The sequence below is a fragment of the Temnothorax americanus genome, unplaced genomic scaffold, assembly GCF_048541705.1.
Source record: "Temnothorax americanus isolate GAGA-0224 unplaced genomic scaffold, ASM4854170v1 Scaffold37, whole genome shotgun sequence".
In the NCBI taxonomy this organism is placed as follows: Eukaryota; Metazoa; Arthropoda; class Insecta; order Hymenoptera; family Formicidae; genus Temnothorax; species Temnothorax americanus.
Window position 1 is genome coordinate 757085 of NW_027509515.1, and position 21974 is coordinate 779058.

Below are 21974 nucleotides of genomic sequence, written 5' to 3' on the forward strand. Positions count from 1 at the left end.
AAGTAATTTTGTAAAATACGATTTTCCGTTTTAACTTGCGTGGACGACTCTCCTTCGATAATCCGAACACCTGGCTGGCCGTACCTGGAGGGTTTAGAAGTACGCAGGTGAAAAAAAAAACGGATTTTCAAGTCATAGTAAAAGTCTTAATTTTTATCGAATATTGATAATTGATCACTCAGGAACATGCAAATAAATTACCAGTTCGATTGCTCGGGGGAATCAGTCGTTAGGCTTAATTATGTGTAATTAAAAATAATTATTTTCAAATCATATTATAAAAGCTGGTTTTTTTTTACTAACAAGTATAGTGTTAACACATACCACCCAAAAAAGCCAAATGAAAATTTTGGTGGCAACATCTCTAAAAAAATTATTAAAAATGCACAAAGCCGGCGGAGGGGTTTGACGATGGCTTCTTATAGTATGACTTGAAAATAATTATTTTTAATTATTTATAATTAAGCCTGGCGATTAATTCCCCCGAGCAAACGAACTGGCAATTTATTTGCATGTTCCTATAAGTGACCAATTATCAATATCCGATAAAAATTGAGACTTATGCTATGACTTAAAAATCTGTTTTTTTTCTCACCTGCGTACTTCTAAACCCCCCAGGTACGGCCAGCCAGGTATTCAGATTATTGAAGGAGAGTCGTTCACGCAGGTTAAAACGAAAAATTGTATTTTACAAAACCACTTGGCCAAAAGTGTCGTCAGCTCTTAGACTATAATGGGCAAATTTGGAAATTTACAAATGCGTGATAATTAATAAATATATTCATGTGAGTGTCGTTAAGGATATCGATGTTGACGCGTGGTGACCGCAAAAAAATGCTATACGTAATAGGAACTTGGAAAAATATGTGCCTCGACGAAACAACGCGCGGTGCAGCTACTACCTACGTGCATGTCGGTGTTTCCTGTATCGAAGCTGACCACTCTTTCGCTCGCATCTAGATATCATTACAAACCGGTTGCAATATATACCGTGCGACCGCATGTACGCCGGTACAGGGATATGAGAAACAATCTCGGGAGATCTTCGAGTGTGTCATAAGAGAAAAAAAATAGAACGCCGAGATCTAGAAATATCTACCCGCTTGATCTCGCGATACCGCTATCGGTCCGCGAATCGAAGATCTTGCCGGGATTGTCATTCGCCTGGAAGCAGGCAACGCGATATGAGACACAGAGGCGAGGAAGAGCTACTGTTACTGCCGCTACTAATGTCGATCATTAAAAAGCAACGTACAATAATTCCAATAGCGAAATAAGATCGGTCTGAACTGGCCGCTCGTCTGTCTCGCTCGACGTACATATAGGGTTTCGGTTTTCGATTACCACGAGTCTTCTGAGTCACGAATGCTTACTACGGTGCGGAGAGTACTTTTGAAGAAAGCCTCGGATGGGTGTCCACCCGCTTACTTATGCATCCGCGAATGAGCTATCGATTCGCGAGCGTCGATTACCGTGTTTGCTTGATCATTATACGCACACGTATTGTGTGACGGTATTGTTCGTCTTTAATCTCACAATATCGTTGGAGAAATTTCACGCCCTCTGCAACAATCGCAATAATTTCGCATTTTAAAAGCTAATAATAATTCGATTAATTCACTGATAGAATTTGTGTTGTGTCATCATTAATTAATATTTAATATTTTACGTCTGAGAGAAAAGATAAAATGTGTGCATTTGTATATATACACGAGTTATTCGCGATCGATAAACTTAGACGAGTCTCTCCAATATTGCTGCTTGCACTGCGTGAATGCGTGCGTGCCTGATATTCGGTTGCAAAGAAAGGCGAAGAAGGGTAACAAGCAGGCAAAGTGCATCAGGTGTATCGAGTGCGGTGGTAGAGTTACGTGCGTTGAGACGAGAAGCAAACGTGACGCCTGCAGCGAAACTCGTACTTTCAGTGTCAATCTTCGTTTCATGACACGTCTTATCGGTTTCTCATTCTTCTACAGACAACGTAAACGCACAGTTTCCAAGCTACGGATTGTTGTGCATCGGCGGGCCATTTTGTCCTTGTCATTATCAAGATAACGGCGGTATGTATTATACGTATCATCTTTCACTCGAGAATGGAGCATAGTCTGAATACTCTAAACATCAGATATGATAGACAAGTTTAATTTAACATTTTATAAAGTCTTATTATATAAACTCTGTTTTTAAGGTTTATTAAAAATATCTTAAAAACTTAAGAGTTTATATATTATCTTCAAAATAAGATTCCATCATATTTTTATTTCAACGTTGTTAACAGTTTTAAACTTTCTAATAAAATATCAGTGAAGATAATGATTGAGTTGAAATTCTTATTAGGTCAATAAACAAATGTCACATTTTTTATGTATATATTCATAATCTAAATTTTTTATAATTTTGTACTATTTTATATTTTTGACACAATTGAAATATGGTTTATCAAATAAACAATTACATAAATGATAATTTATTGCATAAAGATATATAAACTTTAACTAGATAGCATACTAAATAATACAAATAAGATATGAAGTGTTGATAAATTTTTAATCAACCAGAGATATGATATATAAGGCAATTATATAATTATACCTAGATAGCAAAATGTAATAGTGTGAAAAATCATAAACATATTGCTAAAAACAATTTATGTATTGTTGCCACAAACATATTGCGTATACATAAATTGTAGCTCCGTCTAGAATTTATATGATGCTCTTGTAGTAATAATATATATTATTAATGAAAATAAATACAATATATGTAAATTGTTTACACAATAAAACCTCCTTGCTGTAAAAATTTGACGAATATTGAATAAATCCGTTGCTTGAAACAAATTTAATACTGTTGCTGATCATTTACGGACGCAGCTTTACATGTTATCTGCGCAAACAGTCGTTACGAGTTTACTGTACATATTTTGTAAATATGACAAGCGTTTTGCAATCTGTACGGGTATTCTCTAACTCCTTAACGACAGTTTCGGTATCGTTGCGCAGGTATTATATATAGTAAAAAACCTGCATGGCATTAAAGCCCGTGCCAGCCATTTTTTTGGAGCGCCGCGAAAAAAACGGTGACCACGATTGTAGCCGTTGTAGTTATCTGAAACAAAAAAGCAAAAGGATTCTTAATCTACTTGAGTGTGGCTATCGTCTGAATCAAAATCATAAAAAAATATTGAAAATTTTAAAAATTATAGCTAAAAAACATCTGCTAAAAAAGACGAAAATATAATTATAATCGCTATAATTTTTAAAATTTTCAATATTTTTTCATGATTCTGATTCAGACGATAGCCACACTCAAGTAGATTAAGAATCCTTTTGCTTTTTTGTTTCAGATAACTATAACGGCTGCAATCGTGGTCACCGTTTTTTCGCGGCGCTTCAAAAAAATGGCTGGCACGGGCTTAATAATAAATATAAAATTTTGAAAAAATTTGTATGCACTCTTGAAATATAGTAAAATATGTGGGAAAAGTTGTTCATCAATGGGCTTTGTCCTTTTCCTTTTAATAATCATTCATTTTAGTCCCTGTCATACTAGGGAAGCCCCTTATAAGGAGTTAGAGAATCTCCGTACTGGGTAATAACGAGGAGATTCTATGGGAGAATAAAGATGTGATAAAAGATCGAGATAACACACAATAAACGCTTACAATTGATACTAGAAAGAAATGAAATATTTGTAGATTATATAATGAAGAAATTAAGAAATTATCTATGTATCTCATCACAATTTTTGTATACTGCCAATATTTTGGCATTATCGATTACATGATCTGTTATCGTGCTTGAAAATTTTACAATTATTATGACATAAAGATGCTTTAAAAATTTTTCCATTTTTCTCTGAAAAAAAAAATTGAGAAAAGAGTTATGTTTTTATTTTTTTGTGTTCTCTTATCAAGTCTGAAACAGCATGAACGTTAAGCTCGATGCTTCACGACATATCACGATGCTTTCTTGGCAAAACTTATCCGTTTACGCGATGGATCAGAACCGACGCACCGTAAGCAAGCAGCTCATCAATAACGGTATTTAAAACATATTATTTTTCATGTGTAATGTAAAATAAAACAATGCGATGATGACAGTCGCTTTTTTAGTCCGAGGTGTCGTTCGGCCTGGTGAACTCACCGCGATCTTAGGCGGCAGGTAAATTATCCGCGATCAATTATATTGCATAGATCAACTAGCATATTGTTTGTAATCGAAACTATTTTTTCTCCACCCTCATTTTCCAGCGGTGCTGGAAAAAGCTCACTGATGACAGCATTGGCATTTCGCGCAGAATGTAGGTAGAATTTTTGTATAATTAAATCTTTAAAGAAAAAGAAGAAGAAGAAGGAGATGTTCAAAGCTTAGTTTTTTACTTGAATTGGCAGCCGGCATTGTGGTGCATGGAGATGTTCGCGTCAATGGCATATCAGCTAGCTCTTCGTACATGAGACGTCACAGCGGCTTCATGCATCAGGAAGACATGTTCATCGAGACAATGACGGTGCTCGAACATATCTGGTTTATGGTAAGACTCCGTTTTCCGAGTCCAAGTTATGCGCGTTACACTTTTAACAATCTTCATCAGGCTAGAATGAAATTAGACGGGAGAATGCACACCGCGGACATTCGTCTCAAGATTGATTGTTTGCTGAGGGATGTCGGTCTGATCGAGAGACGCGACACTCGCATCGGGGGCGGTGATGACGGCAAGGTTTTATCGGGTGGAGAAAAGAAGAGGCTTGCTTTTGCTACCGAGGTGCGTATCCGTATGTTATCTTAGTTAGCGTCTCGTGCAAATTCCCGTTTTTCCTTCCAGCTGCTGACGGATCCTGACATACTGTTCCTGGATGAGCCAACAACGGGACAAGACGCGCATTCGGCCGGCGTTCTCGTGTCGCATATGACAACTTTTGCGTTGAGGAACCGCACGGTTTTGTGTACTATACACCAACCGAGTTCCACCATCTTCGGTAGTTTCCATCGCATAATCCTTTTAGCCGGTGGTAGAGTGGCGTTTGCCGGTACCAGTATGCAAGCAAAACAGTTTTTCTCCAGGTATGTTTCATCATTCGAACACGAAGCAGACAAATTGTAATTTCATTAGATTAATTCAAGGAAGTTCTGGAACATCGTCATTCTGGAACATCGAGAAAACGCGATATTGCTTTAGTTATAAAATAAATTCATTTTTCTTATATAATAGAGATAGAATTTATGGCACGGCTATAGAATTTTCGTAGAGTATTGATATCCTTGTCTTATGCAATTCTTCCTTTTTCCTTCCACGACTACATTTCATGTTCAATTTTGGTCTCTGATCTGTAGAAAAATATCTCAAAATTTTTTATACTATTTTTATACTAGATATTAATTAGAATTTCTGTAAAAATTTTCAGATTTTTTTATACGATTAAACGTTTCTTTTTTCAGAAAAACTAAGACAAAATAATGAAATATTTTAGATTTTTTCTGCTAACATATCTTTGTAAACATCTGAATAAATATGAAAAAATTTGGGCAATTTATCAGAAATTTTCATACATATAGATACTGAAATAGCAGAAGAATTCCGAAAATCCTTATCCAATTAATTCTGAAAGTATCTGAGAAATTTTACATAGGAAACTGGGCCTAATATCGCCTTTGTTCCTAATTCTGCATCCTACGATATTGAGACTGTTACGTGTTGCATTCTATCAATGAGTTTAGTTTCAACGAGGTTTCGAAATTTCGCTAAAGGTGTCTTCCGTTATTAATACAGCAAGATATGTACCAAGAACGAATTTCTGTCATAAAAACTTTTGATATTGTCTAATTTTATTCCAAAATTAAAGATATTCGTATTGTTAACCATTATTGTGATGCTTTAATCGGTGAGGCTTTATGTTTCTTCCTTGTTACTATTCCTAATTGCTAATCCCTCTAGGAATGTTCATTATATCGCCCATTTTGCCTAACTAGTCTGCCTCTAGAATACCTAGGACGCTCCCTCAGTCTCCTGTCCTATGAGTAACAATTAAAGATCTTTCTGAGGGTCAGACGGGATGCTAACCACATCACCCTATATAGTCCGTAAAACTCGATATTTTGAGTTGTTTCTATTTCCAGCATGTTCATATATGTGTCATAAATTGTATTTTTAATCAAAATATGTAAGGGTGAGATATTAAAAACACTTTTTCGATGTCAAATGCTACTTTTTTGTTTTCTTTCATAAAAAATAGTTAAAATAAATTTTGAATACATTTATGCCATGGAGATCATATTACATATTACGATAATCCTAGAATAAAATAATGCAGTTTAGTTATATTTTTATAGGAGTTTTCAGTCAAAATTTTGATTTTTAAAAATGGGGTACAATATTAGGTATAGTTTTCCTATTTTGTTCAGAACTTTTCACAAATCTAAAATATAGATTTAGAAATTAGATAAAGTTAGAAAATTTCTGAAAAAATATGAAAAAACTTTTTCACCCCAGGGACTTTGTTTTATCCCATATATTTTATTTCCCATAATTTGTTATAACTATTTTTGCGTGATTACTACTTTTTCGAGTTTTAATTAACCACTCTGAAAGAGGTGTATCTCGTTTGGACATGTAACGATTGGACACCACCCCATTGGGCACACCGCTCGATTAGACATCACGTGTGATTGCAGTGAAGTCCTCTTCTGCGGGGGGGGGGTCCGTCTAAAAAAAAAAACTAAACTAACTTAACTCAACTTAACTGTTGTATGTATGACTCACTCACACAACAATTGGGTTAGCATAATACGTGTCCAATCGAGCGGTGTCCAAACAGAGATCATCACTCTGAAAGAATGCCGCTTTAGAACATGTTAGATTGAAAAACTCATTGAAACACACTTGTCATTGCTATTGTAATCCATAGCCAAGGCTACGAGTGTCCATGCAATTATAATCCGGCCGATTTCCTGGTGGCGACTCTAGCGATTGCACCCAGCGACGCGGATGGTAGCGGAAGAGTCGCGCAGAAGATCTGCGACGCATTTCTCACGAGCGAAGTCGGCAACGAAATCGACGTTATATTGCAACAGGAGCTTGATACCGCTCATTTGCAGTCCCCCGTAAGCAAATTGTTGCGGAAACAGATGTTAACGATTGACGATTAAAGGAAATTACGACAAAAATTTTTTTTGTTTTAGATCGAAAAAAATATTCGCGAGTCGCGTGCCTTGTAAGTGTCTTCTACGCAAAAGAATTTGCTAACAGTTCAAATATCAAAAGTATCTAAGAAAATTCGATGACTTAGTTATATGTATTTACGCACGTTGTTATATTTAATTCAGCGTGGAATCGCGCAGCTGGTTGCGGCTCTACTGGCTGATCCATCGTGGATTCCTGCAAGTTCTGCGCGATCCCTCGGTGCAATTGATCAGGATACTGCAGAAAGTGGTGAGTGATCGGTAGGATGTTCTAATAAGTCCCTGTGTTGTTTGAACTTTAAGATAAATCTGAGGATCGATTATATGTATCTTGAAACGATAAAAATTACAAAAGTGAAGAAATTTACTAAAATATCCTGGCGGAAAAAAAACTATAAGAAAGTATGCCATTCCGACAATAAATTATAACTTTCTACGATAAAGTATCCAAAATTTACAACTTATTCATATTTTAAAAAGTTGTAGTTTTTTGTAGAAAATTTATACAACCATCTAAAATGAGTTACAACCTAGCTTCTGCAAAAATATGTAGTTAGCTGCTGTAGTTTCTCATATACAAATTATAAATATCTATGGCTACGTTTACACCCTGAAATTAGGCCGCGGCCTGTACCTCAAATTCGACCTAAATTATTTAGCCCGCCTGCTGTAAACAGTTGATAGACGACCGGACCTGGCTTCAGATCAGGCCGCGTATTTTAGTGACTCGACCTGAAATCGGCCGTTGTCATTTGCGATGTAAACGCGCGATCAAGCGCGACGCGTCCTAAAAGCTTCATTTGCTTGTTCGGATTCGCTGCAATTCAGGGCGATCCCAAATACGATCCCGTCAATTTTTAGGTTTCTTTCGGTGTAAACGAATGATGACTAGACCTACTTCGGGTCACAATATAGGTCAGGCCGCGATCAGGTCGCTGGGTGTAAACGTAGCCTCTATGCTAAACTACTGGTTTCTACGGCATAGTTCGGACATAAGGGCATGGGTACACCGGGACATTTAGGCCGCTGCCTATACCTCAAATTCAACCTAAAGTCTGACCTGAAGTTAGTTTCGGCCGCCTATCAAATGTTTACAGCAGGCGGCCTAAATAATTTAGGTCGAATTTGAGGTATAGGCTGCGGCCTAAATTCAGGGTGTAAACCTAGCCATAGATGGGAAATGAAAAGGTGGACGGAGTCATTTGTTGTACTTTCATAGAAATTACAGTTTGACCAAAATTGGAAACAAGTAAGGCAAGATAACTTTTGTAGAAGAACTGTGCCTATTGTCGCACTCCATTTTTTTTAAACCAAAATTTTGACTAAAAACTTCTATAAAAATATAACTAAACCGCATTTCATTCTAGAATTATCATAATATGATCATTGCAGTATTTCCAATTTCATCCCGATTTCGTCATATAATGTTATAAATCTTTTCCTATCGGGGTATCTACAAACATGTTCCAAATCTTGCACTTTTTTCGTAGATAGTTATATAGCTTCGGTACAGTTTAGCGCAGTAAGTTGTATTTTCGGCTCAATTTTGCATAGTAAGTTGTTGTTGTTTCGGCGTATTTATCCCGAAGACTTACGCAAAAATTTGTAGTTATGACGTAGTTTTGGCGTTGTAAGTTGTAAAAATTTTTACGCTAGAGTATCTACGATTTTATTTGTCAAAATCTAGTAAACTTGTTCACTTTTATAATTTTCACATCGTTTTAAGTTACATAATTGACTCACTGCGTGCGAGGAACCGATTGAACAACTCGTTGGATGTGTATACGGAAGTTAATAATGAGTCGGGTTGCAGACCATTGCAACAACCGCCGGCCTGTGCTTCGTAGGCGCCATTGACTTTGATCAATTGGGCATTCAGGCTGTGGATGGTGTTATATATCTTCTAGTGTGCGAAAACGCGTTTTTCCCCATGTACGCGACCCTGGCGTTGATTCCGCAGGAATTGCCGCTTCTTCTTCGAGAGTACAAAGCGGGCATGTATTCCGTTCATCTTTATTACCTGGCGCGAATGATATCGCTGGTGAGTCCAATTTTCCAATCGGTCCACGCAGGCACCGATGAGTCGTGTACGCGATTCGATTTGCGAGAGCATTTTTGAGTTTTTCAGGTACCTGGATTGCTGGTGGAGCCGATGCTGTTCACCGTAATAATGTATTGGCTAGCAGGTTTGCGTCCCGCAATGGACGCTCTCGGTCTGACCATCTTGGTAGTTATATTCACGATGAACGTGTCTACTGCTTGCGGTAAGCGTTTCCATCGGTTCAAATATCAGCGACAGATTACGTGTCCGTTTATGCGAACTCTTACGTTTCAGGGTGTTTCTTCTCGTCCGTCTACCAGAGCGTGCCGCTGGCGATGGCATATCTGGTGCCCTTCGATTACGTTCTTATGATAACCATGGGACCTTTCATTAAACTCGGGTATTTACGACTATTTCATCTAAATTTCTACATTTCTACCAAGTTTTAAGATTGTTATGGACATTTGTGCGTTTCGCAAATATTCTGAATCAGTAGATATGTAATGCGGTACTTGTACAACATGGATTCATATAACAGAAAAATTACGGTAACGCGGTAAACCAACCCTGTTTAACGCATTAGATACATGTAATAAAACATTAATCCACTATCCTATTTACATAATTAGTCATTATTCAAAAAACGATGTTGGAATGTATTTGTGGATAGTTCCAACAGATAATAAATATTAACAAATTTCAGAGTAGTTTCTTATTTCTAAGGCAAATAGTATATTATTACCAAGTGTAAATATAATATATAATTAATTTTATAATATTAGCCAAATGGCCAATTCTGCTAAAAGCAAGCTTTGCAAAATCATGTGCTGCATGCTATACTGGGATAATTTTGGCAGTAGCAAAGCATGATCTGCCGTGTCAGATAATGTGATAGAGATGAAACAAAAATCTAGCAGAATCTGATATCATGATTTGATGGTAGATCGTGACGGCGCTTGTGCACGGTTTTTGCCGCGTTTCTACGATTACATATTATATGGAGCAAATCGTGCTACTAAAAAATAAGCTTAATGAGGACGCAGTGGATAGGAATCTGCTGCATATTCATTTTCAGATTGCTGGAATACTGCCGGCATTCTGCTAGCTATCAGATATATTTAGCAATCTATGTCCTGAAGCCCTATTCTGTAACTCTAACGACAGTGTCGGTATCGTTATATCGTCATTGCGCAGCTTTTTTTCCATATAGTATACCTGCGCAACGACAACGTAACGATATCGACACTGTCGTTACGAGTTACAGAATAGGGGTCCAGCAGTACTAAAAGTTTATGTCTCTCGTTGCTCCGTTAAATGCAATATTTACCATATTTCTATATACATACGTAATGTATGTATAATCTATGAAGTGAATTTATGTAACGTGGAAAATATTTCCTGCGTTATACAGAGATCCACCGTACTTTTTCCTTTTGCTTCCTCATAGAGGAAGCTTTGTAATGGTGAAAAAATTTTTTTTCGAGATTTTGATGGAAATAGGTTTAGAATGTTCTAAAATGTCGAAAAATCGTATTAGTAAAAAATGTCCGGAAGTATGTATGTATGTGTGTGTGTGTGTGTGTGTGTACGGATTTTTTGTACACGCATCTACTTCTACAATTTTTTAGATACCGGGTTGAAATTTGGCACACAAATAGAGTATCCTAGAAAGTATGTCCTCCTCAAATTTTATTGAAATCGGTCTACCGGTATAGATTTTATGCAGATTTTCCTTTTTTTGAAAAATGTGTTTTACGCTGCCGCTTTCTCAATATTTGAGATAGCGATTTATTTTTAATTTTATTATATTTTCCAGTCTTTTCTACCCCTATTTCATATATAATTGGTTAAAATTTGATTGATCAGATCTCGTATTACACACATTTGAAATTTCGAAGAATTCGTACATACATAGAAGCTTTATAAAACTTGATCTGATCAATCAAATTTTAACCAATTATATATGAAATAGGGGTAGAAAAGACTGGAAAATATAATAAAATTAAAAATAAATCGCTATCTCAAATATTGAGAAAGCGGCAGCGTAAAACACATTTTTCAAAAAATTTGCTAACAAAGCTTCCTCTATGAGGAAGCCAAAACAAATAAATACCGATAATTATACCTCGAATAAAATAAAAACTTGCACACTTAGGAACTATGAGGAAGCAATGTGCAAGTTTCTACTTGCACAATTAAAAACTACGAGGAAACAATGTGCAAGTTTCTACTTGTTTTTTATTATAATTCTAAATCGCGGGGTTTCTTAAGGCTTCTGGCCTTTTTCCATTATCATGTGAGATCATGATGTCAGAGGCGAGAAATGACACGCTGAGAATTTATGCGTGACGTTTACAAATAAAAAGATATTTGCGTAAAATAACACTTTAGATTACTTCAACACACATCAAAAATATTCCGAAAACTATTCCCTTGACATTTAATAAACAGCCATAAAATGAATGTAATACGAACCCTAGTCATGTATCTGTGCATAAACCTGCATTCGTATTACATTCATTTTACTCACATGATGACGGAAAGTAGAGTCCCTCTAATCAGAGTCTGGCCATACGGTAGCAACTTTTGATTGGTTCGCCATTTCTTGGCAAAAGCAAGAGAAACAGAAAGAGAAAAAGATAGAAAAGAGACAAAGAAAGAGATAGAAACAAAGAGAAAGCAATAGTAAATGTATATATCCCTTTTCTCTCGCAGAATTATGCTAGAACTGCAAGTTGGCTAGACTTTGATTGGAGGGATTCTAGCGGAAAAAGCCTAGCGCGATACTGCATAACGAGTTACAGAATCACACTACTGGAGCCTTAATTCTTTTTATTAATGCCCGATTGGTAGCTCGTTGCCCGTATACGTGCGATGGATAAGATACGTCTCCTGGCTACTGCACTCCACGGAAGCTCTTACCATTATCCAATGGAGAGACATGCATAATATATGTGAGTTTCATCGAGCGTCGCTCCTTTACGAGACGCATAACGGATCTGTTTTCTGTGAACAGCCTGCGAAACGATCGACCTACCCTGCCTTACCGAGGGCACTGAGGTGTTGGACCGCTACGACTTTGATGAGCGCAACTTCTGGCCCGATATCGCCCTCATGGCTGCCATTTACATCATCTTCCACTCGTTGGCATATGTCTTTCTGTGGAGGCGATGCAGATCGAAATAAACGGATCTTTACGCCATCAAAGCAAATGTCGTATATGTATTACATATTGATTGCGCATCTCTGTAAAAGCGAACGACATGTCGAATGTCGGGGTCTCTGCTTTGCATCGTTCCAGTTTCATCCTGGGTAATATGTGACGTGCAAAACCATTACAATTTCGTAAAAAACCGTGATTACGTGTATGAAACAGTGATAAAAGTGAAGTTGGCGATATCCGCAAAAAGTATCTAATCTTGAACAAAAAAGTTCATTTTTTTATAGCTAAATTTTGTAATGTATATACCATTCTCAGCCAGATAATTAGTCGAATTGACGTCAATTTCGCGCGCTTTTCAACTTTCGGTCATCGAAGAAGATTAAAGTCCAACTTGGGTTGTTTCCCCCTTAAGGGGATCCTAGAGTCGCACGACCGAACTCCGACGGGGTCGATAATTTTGACCGTTTTCTATCTTCCGGTCTATATATATATGTCCTTATTATCTAACAAGATATTTGCGATATATCTGCCCTTGTCAGATTGCAACGCCATGTACACTGTATGTATGTGTGTATATGCACTTTAAAAAGGGGAGTTGAAAGAAAAATCATTCCTTAAACTTAGTTTTTACAGATTTCTTTTTCCTTCCCCTTTTTAATTTTCACAATCAATATATTTTTTTTCCCCTTCCCCTTATTTTTATTCTTCAAATTCACCCCCTTTTTTTTTTCCCCAATTTTTCCTTTTTCCCCGACGATTTCTTTTTGGGTTCTTTTTTTATTCGTAAATTCTTCAGAAAAATTTTTTTCTTTCACTACCCGTCCCCGGCCCCTTTCATTTTTTATAATTTTTCCTTTTATAAACTTTTTATACAAAAATTTCCCTTGAAATTTTTTATTTTTTTAATAGGGCAAGCTGTTCTTTAAATCTGGGGCCGGGGTGCGGGACTTTTTTCCAATTTTTTACACGTATTATGTACTAAGCTATTTAATTTATAATAAGCACCGTTTCCTTGAAGGGGATATATACTCAGGTAAAAAAGGTTGAAAACACCAAAACTGGGATTAAATTATTTTTCTCAGTTTTAGTTTTTAAAAATTTTACTACTGCCATTTTTCTGACGCACTTTAAATGGAAAAACGGGTTTTCCCATTCGAAAAGGGTAAAATTAAAGAAAATTGTCCAACTGAAGGGCGGAATTGCCGGACTCCAGGATTCTTTTAAAGGGGAAACCAAAAGGGGGACCAATTGAGTTTATCGGATTTATTGTTAATAATATATATCCTCTTTAAAACCGGGGGTTTAAACTGATACGGGAAATGGCTATAATAGAATTCTTTTCCTTTCAAATAAACATCAGATTAATTCTTTTTTAAGAAAGAAGATCAAGTACGAGTAATTTAAAATATCCTACAGTACAAAATATTTTTAAAATATTTTAGAAATATTTTTTAGAAAGTTTAAAATAATTCATGAAAATATTTTTAAAATATTCCTATCACCATCGTGTCAAAAAAATACTTTCAAAAATATTTTTTAAAAATTGCATACAAATATTTATATTCAATAATGTAAAATTCAATTGTAAATTTTTTTAAAAATATTGCTTCAAAAAATAAAATAAAAAGACATACAAATATTTGAAAAATATTTTTGTAATATTCCTAAAATATTTCTGAAATAATTTCTTGCTCGGCAACAAATAGCTTCAGTGAGTGTCATGATTTCCCAATAAATTTAAATAAATATGAAAAAAAGGGGAAGAGCAAAAATTTAACTATAAAAAACTTTTGGGGGAAATGAAAAAAAAAATTAACTGAGAACCGGATTTTTTGCCGGCAATAAGGCAATTGATTTGAGGGATTTTTCCCTTTAAAAATCCGAATCGGGGAAAAAACAAAAAAAAAATTTGGGGCTCAGTTTTTTAAGCAAACGGGTTTCAAAAGTACAAAAAAAACGTGTTTTAGGCCATTTTAAAACAGGTGGGAAAAAACAAGGGGAAAAGCTCTGGAATCTTCTAAATGGGATGAAATGAAAGTTTAAAAACCTGCCCTTTTGCTTGAAATTTATTTCCCAGTTTATGATTCTGTTGTCAAAGTTTTTTTAGATAAGTTTGAAAAAAAACATGTATTAGGTCCCAAAACCAACCAAATAACCTAAAATTAAAAAAATGTTTGGGCAAATAGCGATAATGTATGCATGGCGGGAAAATCTGCGCGGAGGACCTTTTGCAGTCGTTACGGTGCGCACAGCGAAAATGACCGATATCGCACATCTGTCGTTTATATCGATCTCTATATATTATATAGATTCCTCTATAGATTCCGGCGACAACAAAATTATGCTTGCGGCGACCGCTTGACAAACCCCCCGAAACTGTAAATAATGTAAATAGCTGTAGCTGTAAATAAAAAAAAACGGAAATAAATATAATCATGTAGCAAAAAAAAAAAAAATTTCCGTGGCAATTACTCCCATCCTTCGTATCGAGGTTGGTTCTTAGTTCCCTGAATGTTGTACGTTTGCGGCGACGTCCAGTCCATAATCAATTTGAACGAATGCGACTTGGAAAAAAAATCTCGCGTCTTGTAATGGGCCTTTCATGGGGAAAGGGGGCAGATAAAAAATTCATTTGCGACCATGTTATAGGGCGGAGGAGGGGGGGGAAGGTTCCACGTTCTTAACGCGAGCAGAGGGTTCGGATGGTGGTGTCTCAACATTCCTTTTTATGTCTGCTATAGAAAACGGTTGAAAACCGGATGGGTTGGGAAATTTAAGACGCGAGATAGTGGTTTTTCGTCTGTGCAGGGTAAAACTTATTACGCTTGGGATAAAACGACGAAAAACGCGAATGGTAGGAAAAGGGACAACGAGAGACAACTACAAAAAACGCGATTTCGAAAAATCTTCCTTTTATTCCTCAGAAATATCACCGTTTTTTGACAGGATTATGCTAAAAAAGAACTCTGCGAAGAATGAATCATCGAGCGATTTTTTTCTTTAAAAAATACCGTTTTAAAAATGGCGCCCAAATGAGGGCCCTTTATAATTTAATTAATGCAAAAAAACTATTAAAAAAATTTCTTTTTCTCATCACTTTATTTTATGGGTTTTTTGTAATTTTGCAAAACTTGCTAGGAATGGTAATTAATTCTTTTTTTCCTTTTTCACCGTTTCTTTCAATTCAAATTATGAGATAAAAATAATGAACTGAATTTAAACTCGCAAGGACATTAATTTTGCGGCGCAATCCCCCAAATTTGTAAAGAGTTAAAAGGTTTAAAAAAAAGTCTAAGATATAATTGCTCTGATATTCAATTTTCCTATAAAAAAATAAATACTTAGGGGCTCTCCTCAGGGTTGAAAAGCGTTTTGTAGGTCTCCCAACCTTTCTCATTTACCCAAAATCTACCCTCCTCCTTTTTTAAAAACCCCTTGGGAAACCAAAAAAGGGGGCTTAACTTTCTCTTCGAAAGGGGGGGAGCCCGTTGTCCCCCCAAAAAGGGGCCTATCTTGTTCCTTGTCTTTGGATTACGTGTTCCTGGCGCCTTTTTTTTGTTTCGGTGGAAGAGGAAAAATGCCTCGCGCATTCCTGACCCCGGCTGTCAAGATATGTGGGGCTTGCACCCACAAAACAACCTCTCCCAAAACATAGCACTGGGGGCCACAGTCAGGGACAGGGCGGGAACCGGGAAGGTAGGGACATCACGGGGGACAAAAGTTTTGTAAATATTTACAAAGAGTTTACTGAGAATGTCACAGCTGCCAAAAAAATTTCCCATATATTTGATTTGGAAAACCAAATAAAACCCAAATATTTACTTTTTTACAACACAAATATTTTTTCTATCTTATTGAAAAAATCACGGTCTTTTATAAGATTATTTATTTCTTGTTTTTTTGACAGTATCGTGTTTGTAAACGATTATTACCTCATCTGGGTCGAGTGCCCCCCCCCGTCCTATTTTTTGGGGCTACGTTTACACTTGAAATTGGGGCCGCGGGCTGTACCTCAAAATTCTCCCTAAATTATTTACCCCCGGCGTAAACAGTGATAGCGACCGGACCGGGACTTCAATCAGCCCGTATTTTTAGTGACCCGACCTAAAAATCGGCCGTGATCATTTGCGTTTAAAAAGGGCGCGTTTCAACCCGGGGGGACCGTCCAAAAAACTCATTTGTTTGGGTCGGATTCGCTGCAAATTCAGGGCGATCCCAAATACGTCCGTAAAATTTTTGGTTTTCTTTCGGTGTAAACGAATGATGATAGACCATTCGAGTCACAATAAAAAGTCAGCCGCGATCAGTCGCTGGGTGTAAACGGGGCCACTGCTGCGCGGCCCGGGGCCGGGCCCCATGGGGGAAATTAATGGGTTGCTCAAACTCGAAAAACCACGCCCCTTTTCAACTTTGGAATGTCCCGAAAAAAAAGGGGGGGGGGAAAAAACTGTGAAAAAAAAAAATGTTTAGCTTTGGGGAAGTTGGCACTACTGTACTAGTCGTCTCTCTTGCACGTGAAAATCGTGGTGTTTCTCGACTCCTCTGTCGTGTGGTTTTCTTTCGGGTTTAAATTTGTCGTGGGATTTTAACCTCCACTACTGGGGCCCAAACCCGTTGTTTATTTTAAAATTTTGATTTCAGGACTTGGAAAAACCCCCAAAAAGGGGGGTTTTGTATTGTCAAATTAAAAACCCCAAAAAAACATATTCCCACGGAAATCCCGTTTCCAAAAAATCCGGGAAAAAACCAAATCATTGCGTGAAGGATGTACAAAATATCGGAGAAGTTTCCTTCCTTCCAATACGGTAAAGGGGAAGTTTTTAATAATAAAATAATCTTTATTTGTTTGTTTTTTGTCTATCTTTTTTTCAAAAATTTTTTAAAAAGAAATAGAATTTAAAAGTGTAAAAAGCTGTTTTCATTTTGTTTTAGGTAAATTTGATAGAAATTAATTTAAGGAAAAAAAATTTCAAAAAAAAACCCGTTAAACTAATTTGAAGGAACATTTTTTTATTCAATTTTACTCCGAGCGTGTTAAAAAAAGGTTTTTAACTTGTACAACATTCATCCAAAGTAAATTAAAGGTGATGTTGATAAAATCCAAAAAAAATACATACGGGTTTTTGTTTTACAGCCCAAAAATTGTTCAAGCACTTTACGCCGAGTTTGTTCGCCGAGGGAAAGGGGCTGCAAAAAAAAAAATTTTAAAAAGGCGGAGTCTTTCCATCCCCCCTGTGCCTACATTGATTTTGAGCCATAAATGAACAGTAAGTTAAAAAAGGGAAAAACAAATAGTCCTTTGAAAACCAATTAACTCCATATCGTTAAAAATAATATGGAATTTAATGTTATTTTGAATTATTAGACGAGATAAAAAATCATTTCATTGCTCTGGGGAAATTTTTAAATTACAAACTAGCAATTGTTTGTTTCTGTAGGAGTATTGAAAATTCCGAAACTCCTGAAGAAAAATATGAAGGTGATACGGCGGAGTTTTTTATTGGTTGCCCATCTACGAACACAAATACTCCGATACGATCTCGGGGCCCCCCATCCCCTGTTTGGAGGGGCACTAGCACTAAAAAAGATTTAAAATTATATTAAGAGGGGTATTAAAATACAAGCCCCACATTGAGGTATACTGTAAATTTAAGGTATTTTTTCCACAATAAATAATGTAATCCTAAAAGTGGGTAATATACATCCGGACTAAGTGGAGGATTTAAAGAAGTATTTTTGATTCTTTTGAAATGTTCAAGGTGCCACAGTTTTTTTTCCGGTGGCATCACTATAAGTTCGTGACATTATTGTAACATTATTTTTCTAGATGTTTTTTCAGTAATCGTTGCCAGGAACCAACTAACAGTGACAAACGAGTCAGGAAGTATCCTATGAATGTTGCGCATGAGGAGTTTTCCAAAACAAGGTTAGTAAAATTTATCGTGATGTAACACCATCGTAACGCATAGGAGGAAAATTTTTAACAAATTTTTCAGCAAGTCCCATTTCAATGCGTGCACAATTTGTTTATATTTCTGTTGAATTTTGTAGTTTGAACAATACACTTAATGAAGTTTTACAGTGACAAAAGTTAGGAAATTCTTTTAATGACCTTATAAGTATATTTTGAGATCCAAAAAAAGAAGAAGGTTGTTACTACATAAGATGAGTACCAGTACGATCGAGAGTAAAACGGTTTACTCGAAGGAACGGGAAAGTTCACGAAGGGGGCAGCATATAATATGATAACAAGGAAGTCCACTTGAAACGTCCAACGGTCGGTGATGTGAAAGTACTAATGCCTATTTATGGTGCAAATATATGTAGTAAGATTAGTTTGTAATGCATTTGATATTTTAGTATAACAGTTTAAAAAAAAGTTGACTTAGTTTACGTTTAAAAGCATAACGTTCAAATGAACATGTTGAAAAGTATAATATTCATTTTTCAAGTAATTTTAAAGAATCATGTACTTTATAAAGTGCTGTACATGTAATTGTTTACTATTTGTTACATGTGATCGCAATTAATCCATTAGGAAAAAAAGGTACTTTTCTTTGGGGGGTCAAAGCAGGGCCAAGAAAAGATTTGAAAAAACCTAGGCACATACAAAGAAATGTCAACTATATAAAAGAAAGGACATGCTCAAGATATTATTCCTTTCGACTCGAACTATTATTAAACAAGCCGCTACCCGTGGGAATTTTCAAACATGGCTCTGGTTAATTGGAGCAAATGCGGAGTTGTCAAAAAAAATATTATTGGGAGTATGAAGAAGTTATGGACAAAGGGCGACTTTTCAAGACTTGCTGGTTCTTTTAATTCGAAGTTCTGCATTTTCTTTTACGATGAGCTTATGATTGTAATAGTCGTATAAGTAAGTATTGATTAAGGCAAAGAGAGAGTACGATAAATAGAAAATAATTTTATAAAAAAAAAAAAAATAAGCATTGCACTCTGTGTGAGTATCATTCGGATATCAAGGTATAGGACGCTAATCTATCCATGTACAAAAACTGTTAAGAATTATTCTGACATAAGTTGTAAATAATTATTTCATCATTAGCATTTTATTATTACAATATAATTTATTGTCATTTACTATCAACTATGAAAGAAAACCAATTCAAGCTATGAACTCAGGCATTGGTATGTTTACATTGTTTTAGGAGTATAAATTGTGTTAATTCATCTAAAGTAATTACTAGAATAAGTTGGAAAGGAATTTATTATTTGCAAAAATTATGTGGCAATATGTTTACATAATAGATTAGGTCTCAAGTTGTTAATAAGTAATAAAGGAATAAAGGCTTTTCAAAAATAACGGGCTTCGCAAAATCTGTTCCTAACCGACATTTGTATTAACTTTCTCATCACTCATTTTGTTGGTAGGGATGGTTGTTAAATTTATTTCTACTTCTGGACCAATTATTTAAATGCAATGAATTATCAATAATATTCATGATTCAGATGTAAATGGACAAAAGGTTCATATCAAAATATTCCCACTATTTACATGAATGGATGACATAGGCAAGGAGGAAGTGCATTATGTGTTACCATCGTAGTAGACTATTAATATTATCAAAACAGGAGAAATTCGGGACCCACGCAGACACGTGCTGATGGTCATGCACAACCAATACTCAACCAATGATCGATACAGTGGTTCTATAATTACAACTAAAGTGACTTCAAAGTACTAAGTGGCATCAATGATATGTGAGTTGGTTAGGCATGACCATCAGGCACGTGTCTGTCGTAGGTCGGAAATTTTCATATTTGATTTGTTTTTACATTGGTTGCGGACGATAGATTTAGTATTTAAAGATCTAATAGTATCTTTTGTGACAGTTTATGTTTGGAAACACTCGTATAAGTGTACAAGTGCAAAATATTAAATTCAAGGGAGAATACCATAGGATAGAAAAATGAAATATAATTTTATATGCAAAAAAAAAAACAATTACACTTTATACGATTCCCAAAAGGTTTGTTATATCCTTTAGGAGTTAACATGCCCACTTTGACATTCGAACATAGAACATAAGTTTCAAAGGAATCACAGAAGTGCAAATTTCTAATTATTTATGTATATAAAGTAATATTTTAAAAGTATTTCGTATTCGAACTTTACCTTAATCAAATACTCGCTTATACGAGTAACTACAACTCAAAAAACTCATCGTAAAAGGAAAATGCAATATTGGAATGAAAAAGACAGCAAGATTAGGAGTCTGCCCGTGGAGCAATAAAACTCTCAATACCTCAAGTAGCATCTTGACAGCTCCACAGTTGCGTAATTTACAAAAGTAGATTTGAATTCATTGGTAGTTTTGTTAATAATTGTTCGAATCAAAAACGAATAAGCATTAAATAGGTCTTCTTCGTGTTTGCTGTTTTCTTTTTAAGATGTGTATAGTGGGCAACTAAAATCTGATTGGGCCATGGAAAGATATCCCTTATCGATGCCCACATTAAAATCCCCATGGAATAAAAATGCACGTTCACAACATGAACACTCCACTTATATTTTTTCGTAAACATAAAGTCTACAGAAAAACTCAAAAAACAACTTTTCAGATGCCAAAAAATAAGTGGGTTTGCTGGAATATGAAGAAAATGTACATAAAAAAAAGGAAAACTTGTTTATATGATTGTTACCTGTTTTTTTTTGGTCTGTGTATATATAAATAAACATTGTCTTTGGTAGATATTAATAAACCTTAATTCTCTGTCAAACTTACTTTTAGAGACCCTTTATTAATCCTTAACCTCCTGCAAGTTCATACTATAACTCGACTGGTAGGCAAATATTGTGACAGGCAAAGATGCAAGATCTTTGGCAGCTTCGGGTTTTGCTGATAGAACAAGCATTTTGCGTTTTCACATTCTGGACTGATAATATTGATTTTCTTATCAACTTGTTCCAAAATCAACGCTTGAATGAATTTCGTTCTAAACATAAGAAACGAATGATTTGTTATTAGTAAATATAACAGAAAGTAATAGAAGCCAGTGATCACATTGATTAAGTATCTAATATAGTGTTAAGTGAAGAGAATATTTAAAAAGTATTATTAATTATATAAAATTAATCACCAAAACAATCGTGGAAAACAGTAAATAAATAAAAAATTAACGTAAACATGGTTAATATGAATATGCAAGGCTACATTCGAAGAGGAAGTACCGAGGAACAGTTGGGATTCCATCTATGATGAATAATTTACCGATGTCTTTAAGAAAAAAAATAGTCTTTATAAAAAAAAATAGTCTTTATTAAAAAAAATTAGATATAAAAAATTAATCGACAGTAATTAAATAAACTCTTTTTTTCCTGTTTTGTTACTTTATTTTATATTAACGGCCGGCTGGCGAGGCACGAGACGCGATACTCGAAATGCATGGCATCGTGGCAAGGCAACGTCACATAGCCGGCGCGTGCCGCAGGGCCGCAGGGGGAAGTGATCCGCGCAGTTCCTTGGGCTTATTGGGCCCAAGGCCCAACAAACCTACGGCATTAACCCGAGTTCAAGACACCGCGGACATATGTATGTACATACATACACAACTACACTTACGCGCATAC

At 35.7% G+C, this 21974-nt stretch overlaps 1 protein-coding gene across 1 annotated transcript; it reads left to right on the forward strand.

The window, feature by feature from the left end:
- The first annotated feature begins 957 nt into the window (after window positions 1-957).
- LOC143901887 (protein scarlet-like) lies at window positions 958-12956 on the forward strand. Its single transcript, XM_077414524.1, has 15 exons — window positions 958-2060; window positions 3917-4042; window positions 4115-4163; window positions 4253-4302; window positions 4394-4533; window positions 4594-4764; window positions 4825-5063; window positions 6905-7100; window positions 7179-7210; window positions 7323-7428; window positions 8992-9219; window positions 9307-9442; window positions 9514-9619; window positions 12073-12173; window positions 12236-12956. Exons 2-15 carry the CDS (start codon window positions 3928-3930, stop codon window positions 12403-12405), a joined length of 1839 nt encoding a protein of 612 aa, XP_077270650.1. The 5' UTR covers window positions 958-2060; window positions 3917-3927; the 3' UTR covers window positions 12406-12956.
- The last annotated feature ends 9018 nt before the right edge of the window (window positions 12957-21974 follow it).

Excerpts from the sequence above, each read along its gene's own strand:
- LOC143901887 (XM_077414524.1), top strand. The coding sequence starts at position 3,928 with ATGAACGTTAAGCTCGATGCTTCACGACATATCACGATGCTTTCTTGG. Across the intron at positions 9,620-12,072 it reads GGACCTTTCATTAAACTCGG|CTCGTTGCCCGTATACGTGC; the intron begins GTATTTACGACT and ends CCCGATTGGTAG. Across the intron at positions 12,174-12,235 it reads GAGAGACATGCATAATATAT|CCTGCGAAACGATCGACCTA; the intron begins GTGAGTTTCATC and ends TTCTGTGAACAG.